At 46.9% G+C, this 19,516-nt stretch overlaps 1 protein-coding gene across 1 annotated transcript in view; it reads left to right on the top strand.

The window, feature by feature from the left end:
• The window catches only part of ANKRD42 (ankyrin repeat domain 42), a 49,431-nt gene extending 33,050 nt beyond the window's left edge, over nucleotides 1-16,381 (top strand). Inside the window, exons 9-12 of the mRNA XM_068264736.1 lie at nucleotides 4,162-4,331; nucleotides 5,683-5,809; nucleotides 7,038-7,179; nucleotides 15,659-16,381. Coding sequence (XP_068120837.1) covers nucleotides 4,162-4,331; nucleotides 5,683-5,809; nucleotides 7,038-7,179; nucleotides 15,659-15,757 — 538 coding nt within the window. The 3' untranslated portion in view covers nucleotides 15,758-16,381. The remainder of the gene's footprint in view (nucleotides 1-4,161; nucleotides 4,332-5,682; nucleotides 5,810-7,037; nucleotides 7,180-15,658) is intronic.
• Nucleotides 16,382-19,516: the final 3,135 nt, after the last annotated feature.

The raw sequence follows: 19,516 nt of genomic DNA, 5'->3' as shown, positions 1-19,516 counted from the left end.
AGAGCTTCTTTTACAGACTTGTTTTCTGAAGCACTTAAACAAAAACAGAGTGAAACAGCTAGAGATAAGGTTTTACTGCAGGAGAGTTCAAAGATTCATTATTTCTGTTTTGTTTTATAGCTTAAAATATAGAGTGTGGTTTGTAAAATGCAAATACCTCAGAATGATGCAATGTTATGAAAAAATATTTAAAAAAAGCTATATAACGGAAAATATTTTTTTTTCCTTTGCTACTAATGTTCTATTCATTATCTGTACTACACATACAATATAAGTTGTTGTTTTTTTCGCTTCAGGTTTTCTGAAAAATGTAGTAGTTCTTAATAAAAATAAAAAAAATTACAGATCCCCAGTGATCTCCACTGTCTGCTTTACACCCAGTCAGTCTACAATACTTCACCTTTAGTCTCCTAAGTAAGGTGATTGGTTAGTCAGCTGAAGCCACGCCCCCCTTGCTGACTGAAAGCCTATCATGACGCATGGTTTTGGAATGAAAGGTGGGAGGAGATCTGTGAGCAGGCAACTGGAGATTGATAAAGTTCTATCAGTTGCTGCAGATATGTATTTTCCTCTTACTTTGCAGAAACAGCAGTGTTATTACAAAACATTTTTAATACATTAACTGCTTCCCAGGACAGTAAGGTTGAAATCTATGTCCTGCTTGTAGCTGCGCGGCTCTCACAGGACATAGATTTCAACAATCATTGCCGCGCGATCCCGCTGCCCCCAAACCCCCCCCCCCCCCCCGCCACTTGCCCACTTGTCAGTATGATGGCAGAGCTCTGTGAGTCGGTCAGGAGCCGTTTTCTTTGGCTCCTGGCCCTATCATCACTGTAAGCCAATCCCATTGGCTTACATTGATTGACAGGGTCAAAGGCCAATGAAAGTGGCCCCTGCCCGTCGCACAGAGCTCTGCCGTCGTAGAGAGGGCAGAGAGAGGGACCTGTGGTGGATAGAGAGTGGTGTGACTGGCGGGTATATGCGGCCATTCGTCAGGAGGTGGTGTTTTACGATACCAGCAGTTTTTGGTCCTTAAGGGGCCAGAGACTGCCGGGACGGATGTAGTTAAAGAATGTTCTACCAAAACGCATTAATAATATAACGTAGTGTTCTGCCAAATGCACATAAAACAATAACTGAACTCGTGCCTTAAGAAAAAGTTAATATGACGTTTGATTGAAATAACACATATAATAGATGAAAGAGGAATCCCATTTCACTCCTACTAAATCTGCAAAAACATCACTGGACATCCGAGCACAATTATTCACAAGGCAACCTAGGAAACTGCCTGGGGCCTATTGGAAATCAAGGGGCCCAGCTGCCACCTTCTCTTACCACTCTTCCACCTCAGGCTTACCTAAAAGACTATGGGGCAGCGGAGGATAGTACCTTGCTTGATCCATCTTCATCCTTTGCTGCTGGATATACACGTGAAGGGAAGTTTAGAGACAAATGCTTTTTGCAGAATGGGTGGAAGGGAGGGGAGTTTCTTTCTAATTTTGACTGTTCCTATTGTGCTTCACTTGCACAGGTTATACGCTGATATGAGCAAACTGCCACTTGTAATTTAAAAATGTTTTAATTGAATGTTATTTTTTTAAAATATTATCAACTTCAGAAAATTATATGTTTTAAGATTTTAAAAAAGTAGATTTATTGTTTTTCCTCGGCTCAATGAAATAGTCTGTCCCATGTCTCATAGAGCTAAAATATACTTTATGAACGATTGAACTTTTATATATCTTCCCCTGCTCCCAGAAGCCATACACTGGTCGATTATGCCACTAGATCGACCAGCAGATAGATCCTTCTTTGATCGAATCTGATCAAAGAGGTATCTATTGGCTGCCTACACTGCAAACAGATTGTGAATCAATTTCACTATGACACCGATTCGCAATCTGTGGAGCTGCCGCGACCGTCCCCAGCATACATTACCTGATCCGGCCGGCGCAAGTCCCCCGGTGTCCGCTGTCTCTTCTCCGCTCTGGGCTTCAGCTTCACTTTATTTCCGGTCGGGGGAAGTTTAAACAGTAGAGGGCACTCTACTGTTTAAACTTCCCCCGACAGGAAGTCAGTGAAGCCAGCTGTAGCCCAGCGCGGAGAAGAGACCGCCGGGACAGCGGGGACACGTGCCGGTGGAACAGGCAATGTATTGCCGCAAGTGTCGTTCGTCGGACATTCGAACGCCGCTATCGATGAGCTCCTGACCCGCCGGCGATGGAGCAAAATTTTCCGTGCAGACAGATCGACGGGATAGATCGTTTTTGGGCGGAAATCGGTTGAACGGTCAGCGTTTGCGCATCAATTTCACAGCAGATTCGATCACTGTGATCGAATCTGCTGTCTATCAGCGGTAAATCGGGCAAATGTATTGGCACCTTTAGTGTTTTATGTCTGTAATTCGTTATCAGTGAGGGATGCGATAGTCCAACTGGGAACCGACTGGAGAAAAACTGTCAGTTGAATACCTGAATATTACCTCTTTCAGGCAGAGAAATGGAAGAAAAGGTATAAATCATAGATATTTATATGCTTTCCACTGTTCTGGCAAAGTGTACCTGAGAAGAAGGAGGGGGGAAGCCTCTGGATCCTAAGAAGGCTTCCCCCGTCCTCTGCAGTAGAGGGAATCCAGCACTGGGACCCTCGAAGATCTCCTCGGGCTGGCCGAGAAAGATGGGAGAATCCTCATTAGGATCCAGAGGATTCCCCCTCCCGAGGGAAGTACCCCTCAGGGGCATTTGTTTTCCTTATAGGTATTCTTTAACATTTTGGGGGCCACGTGTAGTAAATCCGACGCCGCACTTGTGGCTGCCCTAGGCTGATGCTGTGTAGGATTTACGCCACCTGCCATTTTCATTCCCGACGCGATCATGCACACCCGAGAGGGGTGATTAAGCTGTCATATGACAGCTGACATCTCCCCTCAGTGATTGGCTCCTGATCACGTGATCACTATGATCGCTGGCTGATCATAGTGATCACTATTATAGCAGCGGAGGTCTGAGAGGAAGAAGAGGATACACTCACCTTTCTGACGTTCCCCCGGCGATCGTCCCTCCCCTCCGCTCTGGCCGGCATCCCCACTCTCTCTGCCTTAAGTGTCGGTCCTGGCTTGATGATGTCATCAAGTCGCAACTTGGAACTTAATGGCAGAGCGAGGATTCCGGCCAGAGCAGAGGGGGCTAGAGCTGCTCAACGCTGGAGCCTGGGAGGTGAGTAAAGGCTGCTGGCAATATGGGGGACACCTGGCTACACTGGGGACACTATGCCCAGCTAACTATACTGGGGATCCGGATCTCTGACCCCCCCCCCCAAATGCGCCCCCCGCATGTAAAATACACTGGTCGTTAAAGAGACACTGAAGCGAAAAAATATATGATATAATGAATTGGTTGTGTACTATGAATAATTACTAGAAGTTTAGCAGCAAAGAAAATATTCTCATATTTTTATTTTCAGGTATATAGTGTTTTTTCTAACATTGCATCATTCTATAATATGTGCAGATTACACAACACTCTTCATTCAAAATGATTCTTTCAGAGCAGTCTGTGAACTAATGACCTCTCCTCTGGCAGAGAAAAAGTAAATAGTCCAATAACACTTGAGATAATAAAAGTCAGATAACAGCCCTCTCCACGACTTTGAAAGTCGCAGAGCTTAATTGCTTTTTTGCATAGATATAACAACTAGAGTTTCTTAACTCTTCCTGTACTGGAAACAATTAGACTGATGTATCTGATCTTAATGTTTTACTTCTTAGCTGTACTACACATACAAATCATAATATCATCATAATTTTTTTTTTCACTTCAGTGTCTCTTTAAGAGGGGTTAGGCAGGCGGTCCCCAAAGGGTTAAGGTTCACTTTAAAGTATACCTGAGCACAGAAAAAGCTAGCTAAGCAACAGAGGTGTGCTCATGCTGGATCCTCTCCCCATCCCCCCCCCCCCCCCCCCGGCCCCCGTAATCCTTGCATCATTCATTTCTATCCAATGTGGACGTTAGAGCGTTTGCTGTTTCTGACTCAGAGCCTTCTGTGAGTGATGCTATTGGCTGTATACGCTGTGGATCTTGTCAGCGATTGGAGTGCATGGCTGACAGTATGAATGTGTAAATAGATGATCATAGCGACTGTTTTCTATGTTGGTTCCAGATTTGCTCAGCTAGCGGCCGTCAAGCTCCTGAGTGGTGGAATGGAAGAGGACTCTGATGAAGAATTAAGTGAGGATGATCCATTGTTCTTTGATAGACACGGAGTAGAGGGAAGCACAGACCAGCAAGATGACCTGAACCTGACTTCAGCAGAGAAGAAGCAGGCACGCAGTACGTCTCACTTCCACACGTCTGTCAGTATATGCCCGGCCTCCTTTACTGTTCTGAAAGGGAACCAAGCACCGCTTTTTATTTCCTGGTTTCTAAAAGCTATAGGATCTGCCATGTCCCTCCCCTTCTAGCTGCCCATTATTTATCCAGGGGAAGGTGTGAAGATAGCAGCTGTGACTTCTCTAAACTCTTTGAAGCACAGTGTACAATCACCCGCTCCCCCACCACCGTTGAAAGCTTTCTGTTTGCTCTGTACTAATGTGGGCAATAAAATGATTATATCAGTTCTTATACTACCCACGGTCCTTTCACACTCACCCAAGGTCCTTACATACTCACCCAAGGTCCTTACATACTCACCCAAGGTCCTTACATACTCACCCAAGGTCCTTACATACTCACCCAAGGTCCTTACATACTCACCCAAGGTCCTTACATACTCACCCAAGGTCCTTACATACTCACCCAAGGTCCTTACATACTCACCCATGTCCTTTCATACTCACCCATGTCCTTTCATACTCACCCAAGGTCCTTACATACTCACCCAAGGTCATTACATACTCTCTCAAGGTCACATACTCACCCAAGGTCATTACATACTCTCCCAAAGTCACAAACTCGCCCACAGTCATTACATACTTACCCAAGGTCGTTACATACTCAAGGTCCTTACATACAGTACCCACCCAAGGTCCTTACTTGCTCACCCAAGAATCTTACATACTCACCCAAGGTAATTTATATAGTCACCCAAGGTCATTGTCAACCCACCCTCTCATCAAACCCACACTGCAGTCAATGAAATGCAGGTTATTCAGGATAGCGTGCAAGTTTCATATACATTGTATGCCTCCTTCTGTCTTCCTTGGTTCCTTGTTCTGTCCCCACTCAACTCCTGGGCTCCCCCAGCCCAGTGCGGTACAGAGTGTGTGCAGTGGTAGCAAACAGCAGCGGTTCTCTCACCTGCTCCGGAGGCGCCTGCAGCGATGAACGACCTCCTCTCACCCTAAAAAGCTCCCCCTGCCATCAGCTTCTCCTTGTAATTACACGCGATATCCAAGAGAAGTGAGGGTGAGAGGTCACTCATTGCTGGGGCAGGTGAGATAGGTGCTGTGGCAGGCCCACAGGACAGGGAGTCCCCCGACGCAGCGGGATGATATTGAAACAGGTCGGCATGTCCTTCGTACGTCAGGGACTCCCTGTAGTGACATAATAAGTGAGCCAGTCCTCCAGCCAGAATCTGTAGACAAATGACTATGAGATGCAGCCTAGGCCTGATTGAGGTGATGGGGGTTACAGTGTTAAGTTATGTCAGTGCCCATTGCCATGATCATCCTCTTTCTTGCAGTGAGAGCATTCAAAAAGATGAAGGAACTGGAGAATCAACTGGAGATTGCAAAAAGCAATTATAAGCACCTTGGAGGCATCCTGGAGGAGGAAGCTCAGAAGAAGAGGGAGCAGAAGGAATCTGAGCGGTAAATGTGCCCTTTCTTATCACCAGCCCATGTGCTTATTAGTGATGAGCTCAAATTTCGCATAGTAGTAATTTTGCTGCAAAATTTGCAATGGCGATGCAAAGTCATGATGCAAAATTTCAAACTATCGCAAATTTAACCACCTTTTCCACCACTACAGTATATCTACTCTGTGACTTAATCTAAGCCACGAGGACATGGATATAAGTCGTGTATCTGAAGCACAGCTGTGCAGGGTGGGGCTTGCTCCAGTGCAAAACCTCCGGCACTATCTGCTGCAGCACTAATTGGTGAAAGGGAATATATGTACCCTAAGCCAATAAGATTGATTTTTACCATTAAAAATACATTTATTTTATTAGCTCATAGTGAAAAATACACACCGTAGCGTTATTTCAGAATCACTAGCCTATAGTGAATGTATAGGATGCATTTTCAGTGATGTCACTGGCCTTTAGTGAATGGATAGGCTGCATTCTCAGTGGTGTCACTGGTCTCTAGCGAATGGATAGGCTGCATTCTCAATGATGTCAGTGGTCTGTAGTAAACGGATAGGCTACATTCTCAGTGATGTCACTGGTCTCTAGTGAATGGATAGGCTGCATCCTCAGTGGTGTCACTGGTCTCTAGTGAATGGATAGGCTGCATCCTCAGTGATATCACTGGTCTCTAGTGAATGGATAGGCTGCATCCTCAGTGATGTCACTGGTCTCTAGTGGATGGATAGGCTGCATTTTCAGTGATGTCACTGGTCTCTAGTGAAAGGATAGGCTGCATTCTCAGTGATGTCACTGGTCTCTAGTGAATGGATAGGCTGCATTCTCAGTGATGTCACTGGTCTCTAGTGAATGGATAAGCTGCATTCTCAGTGACGTCACTGGTCTCTAGTGAATGGATAGGCTGAATTCTCAGTGACGTCACTGGTCTCTAGTGAATGGATAGGCTGCATTCTCAGTGATGTCACTGGTCTCTAGTGAAAGGATAGGCTGCATCCTCAGTGATGTCACTGGTCTCTAGTGAATGGATAGGCTGCATTCTCAGTGACGTCACTGGTCTCTAGTGAAGGGATAGGCTGCATTCTCAGTGATGTCACTGGTCTCTAGTGAAGGGATAGGCTGGGTGTGGGGATTGGGATATATAAAGCAGAAGAATAGTTCCCCTTTACATTACTGTCTGCCAGGAAGTGATGCCGGATTGTGCTGTGTCTGATGTGTGACTTTCCCTGCAGAATGATCAGAGACTTGGAGGCCCAGCTGGAGTACGAGCGGTTACGCCGGGAGAAGATGGAGATCCAGCTGGATGAATACAGAGTACAGATCTCACAGCTGAACAGCTGCCTGGAGCAGATGAAGGCGCCTCCGCGGCCCACTGTGAGTGCGTTTCAAGGGCAACTCTGCCACCTCACCGCTGTGCTAACAATGATTATGCATCGCTACACTTATCAGTGGAGGTGGGGCGGGCCGTCCTGGCAGCCCCACCAATCACACTCTCTGTATGCTCTCAGCCTAGTGACTGGGGGCATGGAGAGGAGCCAGGCTGATTTATTTATACTAACTATGTAAGAGGACGTCCCTGGAATTGTTTGAGAGATGTGTCTTTACAATTCTCATCTTAGCAAGCTAGTTATTTAAAGTGTACCTAATATGAAAGTAGGTTCAGGTTTTATACTTACCTGGGGCTTCCTCCAGCCCCCTTGAGGCCATTCAGTCCCTCGCCGTCTCCCCGCACCACTCCTGTCCCCCGCTGCATGGCATGGTACTGTGGCTGAATCGCGCTTCGTCATACATGTGTGGCCCGGTCACGCAAGCTCCCCCGTCGTGCTCCCATTGCTGTGGCGCGACATGACCAGAGTACCGGGGCGTCCAGCGGTGCCTCTAGCCATTTTGTCACTCCAGGCGAGAAAACCTGTGGCGCCCCCCAAAAAAAAATAATCGTAATGCGGCAGCGTTTCACTAGAAAATAATCGTAATGCGGCAGCGTTACATCAGAAAATACACGTATTGCGGAAGCGTTTCACCAGAAAATAATCATATTGCAGCAGCGTGTAACCCAAAAATAATCGTATTGCAGCAGCGGTTAACCCGAAAATAATCATAATGCGGCAGTGTTTCACCAGAAATTACACAATGCGGGCAGTGTTTCACCAGAAAATACACATAGGCAGGGCTCCACTTTCATGAGGCACAAAGGGGGACTAAATATGGCACACAGGGTGACAGGAAGGCACAGGGGGACAGAAGGAGGCATGAGGGTCAGAAGAAGTCACAAAGGAGGACCTAAGGAGGCACAAGGGAACAGAAGGAGGCACATGGGCAACAAAAAGAGGCACAATGGGGTACAGAATGAGACACAAAGGAGGACAGAAGGAGGCACAGGAGGACAGAAGGAGGTACACAGAGGGGCAGCGGGTGGTACAGGGGGACAGAACAAGGCATGAGGGCCAGAAGGAGGCACAAAAAAGGACAGAAGGAGACACAGGGGGAGTGAAGGAGGCACACGGGGGCAGAAGGGGGCACAAAGGGCGACAGATTGAGGCACAATGTGGGACAGATTAAAGTGAACCTTAAGCCAAAAGTTATGATCAAAACGAATATAGTACCTTGATGCTGTGTCCCAGCCCTGCAATTTCACATGGATATCGCCGCTGTGGAGCCTTTAGTTTCAGTGTTATCGGCAGGGTGATTATTTTTAATTTATTCAAAATGGCGCTGCTGGCCGGAACTATTTCCAGGTCAGCCAGCGCTTGTCAGCTTCCTGAGTCTCCTGTCTCCTAGATACGCTCGCTCGTGCACTGCCTTGCCTATTTCAGTGCACGAGCATAGTGTCCGTAACGCGCTGTTCCCGAGGCATAGCCGGAACATGCGCTGACACTTGATTTAGTGGCCGGCTGAGTTTCGCATGTGTTAGGTTTACAGTGCATGCTTCTATTGTATGCCCGCGCCGTGCACGCGTGCGCACGTTTCTCATAGTCAGGCACTCGCACAGCGCAGTATAGGCAGCGGCGGCAGTAGGACCCAGCGAGTGAATGGAAGATTGAGCTGTTTACAATCCTGGGTCATTCGCCGTCAGGCGCCGACAGGCCTGGCTGTCAGTGAGGATTAGTGGGACATAAGAAAAAAAAACTGCAGTAAGTGTTTTATCAGCCTACTCTATTTGACAAACTGTCAGTTTTGAAAAAAAAGTTTGGCTTAAGTGCCTCTTTAAGGCACAAAGGGAGACAAAAGGAGGCACAGGAGGAAATAAGGAGGCACAAAAAGCGGCAGAAGGAGGCACAGTGGGGGACAGAAAAAAACACAAAGGGGGCAAAGGGAGACAGTAGGAGGCACAAAAGGGTGACAGAAAAAGGCAGAGGGGGATGTATGGGGGCACAGGGAGGCAGAAGGGGACAGACAAAGCCACAGGGAGACAGAAGACATGTTGTCTCACAACTTGGTCCCAGATTTCAACTTTGGCCCACTGTGTATTAGAGATCGACACCCCTGAACTAGGGTGAAGTGAAAATCCTTGTAATGTACGGAGCTGAACCTTAATCATCAGAAGTGGAAGAAGGCTTTGAAGTGACGTGACCCGTAGTGCTGGAGTGTGGCAGCATAAATACAATGTGGTGCTGATACAGATCCAGCATCAATAGATTCCGCTGCCACAGAGAATGCTTTGTGTGACCTCCAACCGAGAACACACAACAGGCACTGCTGTGCATTGTGCCTCACATAAAGGAAGCGTCTCTGAACCAGCTGCACGAATGACAGAAAAAACTGCCAGTGCATGAAAGTGCTCACTCCAACCAGCAGTCTGGCCAGAGCAGGTCACATGACACAGTCAGCTTTCCCTCTAATTCAGTGTTAAAGGAAAACTTAAGTCAAAAAAAAAAAATGACATTTACTCACCTGGGGCATCCCTCAGCACCCCGAAGCTGGATGGTGCCCTCGCAGCCCCGCTCCGATCGTCCTGTCCCCGTCGGCGGCTACTTCCGGTTCGGCGACAGCCGCCGACAGGCTGGGAACGCGGCTGTTTTTCCGCGTTCCCAGCCGCTGCTATCACCCTCTATGCTGCTATAGCGTATATATATACGCTATAGCAGCGGAAGTAGCCGCCGGCGGGGACAGGACGATCGGAGCGGGGCTGCGAGGGCACCATCCAGCTTCGGGGTGCTGAGGGATGCCCCAGGTGAGTAAATGTCATTTTTTTTTTTTTGACTTAAGTTTTCCTTTAAAGTGAACCCGAGGTGAGAATAAACTGATGCGATAAACAATTGTATTTATCCTCCTACTCCTAAACATTACTTTTTTAAGTATCCCAGGGTTTTCTTTGTTATTTAAACATTTATAAAGTAGGTTGAATATTTTAATTTCTCTAAACAGTGGCAGCCTATTAAGTGTTCCAGAATTTGAAAAAGATCAATAGTTCATGTATTTTATCTCTCCCTGCCCTCAGAAGTTGTATTCTGCCAGGAAAACTTTTATGGCTGTCTCTTCCATGCCTAGAAATTAACTCTTTCTGCCAGCAAAATTAAACAAGTAAAACAGCCTGGTTATTAATATGTTTTGCCTGTACATACACCTGTTTATCTCATGTTGCCTTGGGTACACTTTAATTTATTTCTATTACAGCATGGATACATTTTTAAAACAAGGCTTTGATCTGATTTACATTCTGACATTTATCACATGGTGACATTTTTACTGCAGGCAAGTGATGTCAGTGGAAGGAGATGCTGCTTGCTTTTCTGGCATTTGGAAACAGCTGTTATTTCCCACAATGCAATGAGGTTCACAGACAGGAAACTGTCAGTACCATGGTCATGACATCACACTGTGGGAGGGGTTTTACCACAATATCAGCCATACAGAGCCCCCTGATGATCGGTTTGAGAAAAGGAATAGATTTCTCATGTAAAAGGGGGTATCAGCTACTGATTGCGATGAAGTTCAATTCTTGGTTATGGTTTCTCTTTAAAAATACCGACTCTCAATGGTTTGTCACAAGATCCCTCTAAAGGCGCCCATCAGTACAATTTTTTTTCACCAAATGCGATCTTTCGATGCAATTTTAGTGATCGAGTTGTGTAGACAATTTTCCGTTTACAAAGGCAATCGATAAGTAACGATTGATTGATCGATTGCTATATAGGATAAAATCGATTAGAAAGTTGGATTTTATGATTCAATTTGGAGAAAGAATTATTCATTAAATGTGAACAATCGATAATTGCCTTCTGATTAGTTACAATCATTCAAATCGCATTGAACAATAGCATTTGGTGAAAAAATCATAACGTAAATGGACACCTTTATCAGTACTTTGTATGTTAGTAATCAGTACTCGGTGTGTGTCAGGGCTTTTCTCTAATCCAGGAGTGTCAAACTCGGTCATGTAAGGAACCAAAATCTAAACACAGTCTAGGCCGCTAGCTAAATTGTGTGAGATTTAACATTTGTTGAACAGTCTCAACTAATTTGCGTAACTATAGCGACCACGAGAGACCCGCGTCTTTCCCTTCTGCAGTTTAATATTTTCTTGCTCCGGTGCTGCTTAGGGTTTTCTCTGATCTTCCTGACCGCCAAACGCTCTATGCCAGCGATGGCTAACCGTGGCACTCCAGCCCTGGTAGAACGACAAGTCCCATGAAGCATTGCAATACTCTGACAGCTCTAAGCATAACTCGGGGAGGCAGAGGCATGATGGGATTTGTAGTTTTGTCCCAGTCTATGCTGCATACCTCTGGCTCCCAATGCATGTCACGTGATCAGGAGAAGGAGGTGTGGAAGCACAGAGCATGTGCGATAGCCAGGAAGAACAGAAGAGATAACACAACGCTGGAGCAGGTAAATATTACACTGCTCCACTGTTCTGTTCTGCTTTGTAGGGGGGGGTGGGGGGGAGAGAGAGAGAGTGTGTGTCTTACCAGTTATACTGGGGGGAGGGGTTGGGCTGGGTTTGGATCCAAGGAGGGGGCCTAATGCTAATCTTGTTGGGGTTGTCTCTCATGGATTATTTCTGCACCTTGGCTCAAACTGACAATGTTTCAATCAGAAACGCTGTCACCGGTGTGCTCCTCCGGACAGGAAGGCAGTGCAGTGTCTTTCTTTTGCTACTTACAGTAATGGACATTGGAAGCTCTCGAGGGCCACATAAAATGGCAAAAAGGGCCGCGTTCGGCCCATAGGCCTTGTGTTTGACACTTGGGCTCTAATCGGTACTCCACATGTGTTAGGGCTGTTCTCTAATCGGTACTCTGCATGTGTTAGGGTTATTCTCTAATCAGTATTCGGCCTGTTTTAGGGTTATTCTCTAATCGGTACTCGGCGTGTGTTAGGGCTATTCTCTAATCGGTACTCGGCATGTGTTAGGGCTGTTCTCTAATCGGTACTCGGCCTGTGTTAGGGCTGTTCTCTAATCAGTACTCGGCCTGTGTTAGGGCTATTCTCTAATCGGTACTCGGCGTGTGTTATGGCTATTCTCTAATCGGTACTCGGCGTGTGTTATGGCTATTCTCTAATCGGTACTCGGCGTGTGTTAGGGCTATTCTCTAATCGGTACTCGGCCTGTGTTAGGGCTGTTCTCTAATCGGTACTCGGCGTGTGTTAGGGCTGTTCTCTAATCGGTACTCGGCCTGTGTTAGGGCTATTCTCTAATCGGTACTCGGCGTGTGTTATGGCTATTCTCTAATCGGTACTCGGCGTGTGTTATGGCTATTCTCTAATCGGTACTCGGCGTGTGTTATGGCTATTCTCTAATCGGTACTCGGCGTGTGTTATGGCTATTCTCTAATCGGTACTCGGCGTGTGTTATGGCTATTCTCTAATCGGTACTCGCCGTGTGTTAGGGCTATTCTCTAATCGGTACTCGCCGTGTGTTAGGGCTATTCTCTAATCGGTACTCGGCGTGTGTTATGGCTATTCTCTAATCGGTACTCGGCGTGTGTTATGGCTATTCTCTAATCGGTACTCGGCGTGTGTTATGGCTATTGTCTAATCGGTACTCGCCGTGTGTTAGGGCTATTCTCTAATCGGTACTCGCCGTGTGTTAGGGCTATTCTCTAATCGGTACTCGGCATGTGTTAGGGCTGTTCTCTAATCGGTACTCGCCGTGTGTTATGGCTATTCTCTAATCGGTACTCGCCGTGTGTTATGGCTATTCTCTAATCGGTACTCGCCGTGTGTTAGGGCTATTCTCTAATCGGTACTCGGCGTGTGTTATGGCTGTTTTCTAATCAGTACTCGGCGTGTGTTATGGCTATTCTCTAATCGGTACTCGCCGTGTGTTAGGGCTATTCTCTAATCGGTACTCGCCGTGTGTTAGGGCTATTCTCTAATCGGTACTCGCCGTGTGTTAGGGCTATTCTCTAATCGGTACTCGGCCTGTGTTAGGGCTGTTCTCTAATCAGTACTCCGCATGTGTTAGGGCTATTCTCTAATCAGTACTCGGCGTGTGTTAGAGGGATATTCTCTAATCAGTACTCCGCATGTGTTAGGGCTATTCTCTAATCAGTACTCGGCGTGTGTTAGAGGGATATTCTCTAATCAGTACTCCGCATGTGTTAGGGCTATTCTCTAATCGGTACTCGCCGTGTGTTAGGGCTATTCTCTAATCGGTACTCGCCGTGTGTTAGGGCTATTCTCTTATCGGTACTCGCCGTGTGTTAGGGCTATTCTCTAATCGGTACTCGGCGTGTGTTAGGGCTATTCTCTAATCGGTACTCGGCGTGTGTTAGGGCTGTTCTCTAATCGGTACTCGGCATGTGTTAGGGCTGTTCTCTAATCGGTACTCGGCGTGTGTTAGGGCTGTTCTCTAATCGGTACTCGGCGTGTGTTATGGCTATTCTCTAATCGGTACTCGGCGTGTGTTATGGCTATTCTCTAATCGGTACTCGGCGTGTGTTATGGCTATTCTCTAATCGGTACTCGGCGTGTGTTAGGGCTATTCTCTAATCGGTACTCGCCGTGTGTTAGGGCTATTCTCTAATCGGTACTCGGCATGTGTTAGGGCTGTTCTCTAATCGGTACTCGCCGTGTGTTAGGGCTATTCTCTAATCGGTACTCGCCGTGTGTTAGGGCTGTTCTCTAATCGGTACTCGGCCTGTGTTAGGGCTGTTCTCTAATCGGTACTCGGCGTGTGTTAGGGCTATTCTCTAATCGGTACTCGGCATGTGTTAGGGCTGTTCTCTAATCGGTACTCGCCGTGTGTTAGGGCTATTCTCTAATCGGTACTCGCCGTGTGTTAGGGCTATTCTCTAATCGGTACTCGGCCTGTGTTAGGGCTGTTCTCTAATCGGTACTCGGCGTGTGTTAGGGCTATTCTCTAATCGGTACTCGGCATGTGTTAGGGCTGTTCTCTAATCGGTACTCGGCGTGTGTTAGGGCTATTCTCTAATCGGTACTCGGCGTGTGTTAGGGCTATTCTCTAATCGGTACTCGGCATGTGTTAGGGCTGTTCTCTCTTCGGTACTCGGCGTGTGTTATGGCTATTCTCTAATCGGTACTCGGCGTGTGTTAGGGCTGTTCTCTAATCGGTACTCGGCATGTGTTAGGGCTATTCTCTAATCGGTACTCTGCGTGTGTTAGGGCTGTTCTCTAATCGGTACTCGGCGTGTGTTAGGGCTGTTCTCTCATCGGTACTCGGCGTGTGTTAGGGCTGTTCTCTCATCGGTACTCGGCGTGTGTTAGGGCTGTTCTCTAATCAGTACTCCGCATGTGTTAGGGCTATTCTCTAATCAGTACTCGGCGTGTGTTAGGGCTGTTCTCTAATCGGTACTCGGCATGTGTTAGGGCTATTCTCTAATCGGTACTCGGCGTGTGTTAGGGCTATTCTCTAATCAGTACTCGGCGTGTGTTAGAGGGATATTCTCTAATCAGTACTCCGCGTGTGTTAGGGCTGTTCGCTAATCGGTACTCTGCGTGTGTTAGGGCTGTTCTCTCATCGGTACTCGGCATGTGTTAGGGTTATTCTCTAATCAGTACTCGGCATGTGTTAGGGCTATTTTCTAATCGGTACTCATGGAGTATCGGGAGTCGCTATACACAGTCTAGATTCTCGGCCGCTGCGGTTATTATCGGCTGCCTTAGCCGAGTTTCATTTGGTGTGTATGAGGCTTTGGATGTTTCTTTACATACATACATATCTATATCCTGCAGGTTGGTGCTGTAGAATAATTGCAGTCAGGTAGTTGTACAGAGAATGCCTACAAATCTATACACAAGTCCTGCCCAACCTACACAGATACACACCTGGCCGCCCAATTTGCTACTCCAACAATCTCCTCCTAACCACCCCATGCATCTCACACTCCCATGCATGACTACAGGACTTAACTAGAGCTGCCCCCATCCTATGGAACTCTCTCCAACTGCCCATCAGGCTTTTCCCCTCCTTCCACAACTTCAAAAAAGCACTCAAAACTCACCTCACCTACCCCACCTTGACACTGCCCTCTTTCTACTGCAAACCTCTCGATGCAGCCCCCCTCCTTTCATGTCACCACCCCCTCCCTCTAGATTGTAAGCCTTTGGCATGGCCCTATCTCCTTGCGTATCATACTTGATTTTACAACCTTCCCAGAATAATGTGAACTTATATTATAGGGACTACCACTCCAGTGTATTTGGCATTGTGTATATTTTTGCTTATTACCTGTACTGTGTTGTCTATCACTTATGTATTGGACAGCATTACATAAAATGTTGGCACTATATAAAGCCAATGAATAACAATAATGTATTATCCCATCCATCATCCTCAGAGCAGCCAGATATGCAGCGTGCAGACAGGTTACCCCCCCTTCCTTACCCTCTGACATTAGGGACGACTCCGCAGCTTTCATCATTACTGTCTCTTCTCTCTGCTCTCCAGGGGGTGAAGCTGTCAGACGAGTACAAGGAGAAGAAGAAAGGCCGGAAGAAGGTCACTCCGCAGCCAAACCCTGGAGGAGTCTTTGTCAGAAGGACCTAGCGAGAAGTGATGGGGAACCAGACAAGGGCAAGGCATGCTGGGACATACAGCGAGGTCACATGGTCTCAGCTCATACCAAGAACGTTATCTGCAGTGTGTACAAAAACTTCTATAGAAATATATATGTTAAAGGGCACCTGTCATCAGAGAACATGATCACACCCCAAAGTACAGTCTATATCCGGAAACTTACAGCAACACTAACTATAACTTGTTCCATCAGATGCTAATAATGCAAATTGTATTCAGCTCAGATCTGGGCCAATCATGCGAGCCTCCTGGTTTGGCTCAGTTCTTGTTAGCATACAATTTGCACCTCATCAGCCATCTCTAGTAACTCCCCATAATGATTAGCAGATTAAACCTGCGGAGCCCCCATTATCAGCGATGATCGATGAGGTACTCATTGTGTGTTGAGCTGGAGCAATCAGATCAGCTGCTGCATTTAACTGGCTCAGCTCCAAGCTGCATACATTTATGTAAAATCAATATAGAGGTTGCATCAACTCAAAATGATTAGCATCTCATTGGCCAGCTCTATTATGGAGATCATACATTCCCTAAACTAGAGTTAAGCACCACCCTTTCCAACAATAAAGGAGAACTCTGGTGTTTGCTAAATAAGTCTCCTTGATATCAGTTACTGCAACTCATCTTTGAATATGGTTTTCTCTGCTTTCTATATGCATTGAAAGACTGATGAAACATTGTCAATCACTGAGGCATACTCTTCATTAACTGTATGCTTCACTGTATCCGACTCAACGGACAGGTAAAGTTTGGCTCCATTTTCCCGTTCCGCTGGGTTTCTGCTGTTACAGAGAATGCAGCCCAACGGACACTGTAAACCTAGCCTTAGTTCCTACTGGAACTCCTATTTCTTACAAGTCAGTTGACTCTACCAAATTGCTAGGGAGCAGCCATCTGTGAGGTTTCCCATCGGGTCCCCTCAACTACACTAGCGCCAAAGCTCAGAGAACAGAAGGGAGCCCTGAAGCCAGTGAACCCCAAGGAGGAGGTCAGCAGCAGGTATAGCAGCCCCGCATAGCCTTCATTTACAAAAAAATGTTTTACTTAAAGTGGACCCAAATCAAAAATACAAGATTTCAGAAATAAAATCTATTTTCTAAATTATAATAATAAATAGCAGCCTTTTTTCAGCTGCATGATGACAAATATAAAATATTTTACATTTATTGGAGGAACCCCTCCCTTCCTTTCATATTGCCGGGACAGAATCCGGCAAACTGGTGGAGGAGATAAAAACAAAACAGTGTGCTACTGGTGATGTCCCAGGGGAGGTGATCTCAGCTTGTGAGATTTCACATAGATGACGCCCCTGTGAGGGAGGGTAGCTGATGACAATCCCATCCATGATCTAAAACCTCCTACTAATCTTAGAAGTAATGGCTGCCACCTGTATAACCCTAGTTATGAAAAGAGAAGGGTAAAAAGCATGCACTGAAATGCTCATAGGCTTAAAGTAGAGTGACCAGGCATCCCGGATTCGGGGTTCGCTGTCCCAGGCTGCATGAGGTCCCGGGAAACGCCCCGCTTTCTGCAGCGGGACGTCCCGGCCTCGGGACTCTGGCCACTCTATCCTCATGAACTGGCAGCGGCGTCTATAGACACCATGCCAGTTCATTGCCCGCAGCCCCGCTCCAGCCTCGTCTTCCAGGGTCTGTTCCGACACCGGCAGGCGAGCAGGGCTACGGCAAGATGGCTGCCGAAGCCCTGTACTGGAGACTATTTGTGTCTCCAGTACAGGGCTTCGGGCGCCGTCTTGCCGTAGCCCTGTCAGCGCGGGAGACGAGCTGGAGGAAGGTGGTCCCGGGAGCAGCGCGTCAGAGGCCGGAGACTTCTGCCAGGTGAGTAAATGCTTTCTTTTCCAGGTGAAATGTTTGCCCGCATTGCGTTTATTTTCCAGGTGAAATGTTTGCCCGCATTGCGTTTCTTTTCTGGTGAAATGTTTGCCCGCATTGCGTTTCTTTTCTGGTGAAATGTTTGCCCGCATTGCGTTTCTTTTCTGGTGAAATGTTTGCCCGCATTGCGTTTCTTTTCCAGGTAAAATGTTTGCCCGCAATGCGTTTCTTTTCTGGTGAAATGTTTGCCCGCATTGCGTTTCTTTTCCAGGTGAAATGTTTGCCCGCATTGCGTTTATTTTCTGGTGAAATGTTTACCCGCATTGCGTTTATTTTGTACTGACATGTTTGCCCGCATTGCGTCTATTTTGTACTGACATGTTGTCTGCATTGCATTTATTTTATACTGACATGTTGCCCGCATTGCGTTTATTTTGTGCTGACATGTTGCCCATTGCGTTTATTTTCTGGTGTCCGGGGTAACTGTTACTGCATTTATTATTTAATGGTCATAGATGGCTATGTTTGCTGCTTTGTGGTTACGGTATACTATTAGCATCACACAGTTTCTGCACACCCATGATGCAAAGTCTCGTTTGTCCACATCATGGCGTAAACACTGCTTTCTTATGCCTCGCTGTTACAACATTGTTAGCTCCGCCCATACAATGTCATGGCCATGCCCATTTTTCGCTGCGGCGCAACCCCCCCCCCCCCCCCGTTCTTAATCGCTGCGCGCTCCTCAGTCCTCCCCACTTTTCGCCGCGGCGCCCCCCCTCCCTGTCCCAGGTTGGACCCACAAAAATCTGGTCACTCTACTTAAAAGAGTGTTTATTTATCTTTGTATGTGTCAGAGTGGTGCAACTAAATATTTTGAATTAAAAAAAAAAGTTTGGTTTGGGTCCGCTTTTAAGGGGTACAAAATGTAGGTAATAATTCAAATGTTTAGTTTGGTAAACCAATCATGAATGGAGGCAAGAGTTCATGTTATGAAAGCAGGAAAATTTAGCCATCTTTGTCATGCTGCTCACTGCAGGCATTTGATTAAGAAAAAGACACAAATCATCTGATTGCTTTACATTGGAGAAACATTTAATAAAGTATAATGCAAGGATACAAAAACAGCAAGGTGAATAAACTTCAAAAACACCCAAACATAGACACTTCAGGCAAGATGTAAGAAACAATTGCATCTTTCCTTCGATGAGGAGCGGATTTAGTTAGAATTCTACTGATCAGCTGCATGTCTCGGCATGTGACAAACAGCAAGACGGGGTGGAGTCATGGCCGTCTGAGAGCAAGACGGGGTGGAGTCATGGCCGTCTGAGAGCAAGACGGGGTGGAGTCATGGCCGTCTGAGAGCAAGACGGGGTGGAGTCATAGCAGCCTGAGAGCAAGACGGGGTGGAGTCATGGCAATCAGAGAGCAAGACGGGGTGGAGTCATGGCAGCCTCAGAGCAAGACGGGGTGGAGTCATGGCAGTCAGAGAGCAAGACGGGGTGGAGTCATGGCAGCCTGAGAGCAAGATGGGGTGGAGTCATGGCAGTCAGAGAGCAAGACGGGGTGGAGTTATGGCAGTCAGAGAGCAAGATGGGGTGGAGTCATGGCAGTGTGAAAACTCATTCACACAGATGGCTGAACTGTGCATTTGTCACATGGTTCAACTGCCGATCTGCCAGGGAAAGAGTGCACCAGAAACCCGCTTCATGTCACGTTTAGCGGGCAGCTGCCGCCCACTTCAGTGTTCATGCATGGGATGAACGCCACCCTGCTACCAATGCTCCCGAGGTGGAGGGCGCACAGCTGTCAGCTGCCTGTGTGAAAGAAGCTTCAGGGAGGGATCACACTTGTGTTTTTGGCAAACACAGACAATTCCTCACAAACGTTTTGCTACAAA

Source organism: Hyperolius riggenbachi, chromosome 2 (assembly GCF_040937935.1).
Source record: "Hyperolius riggenbachi isolate aHypRig1 chromosome 2, aHypRig1.pri, whole genome shotgun sequence".
Lineage (NCBI taxonomy): Eukaryota > Metazoa > Chordata > Amphibia > Anura > Hyperoliidae > Hyperolius > Hyperolius riggenbachi.
This window is presented reverse-complemented; position numbering and strand designations above follow the sequence as displayed.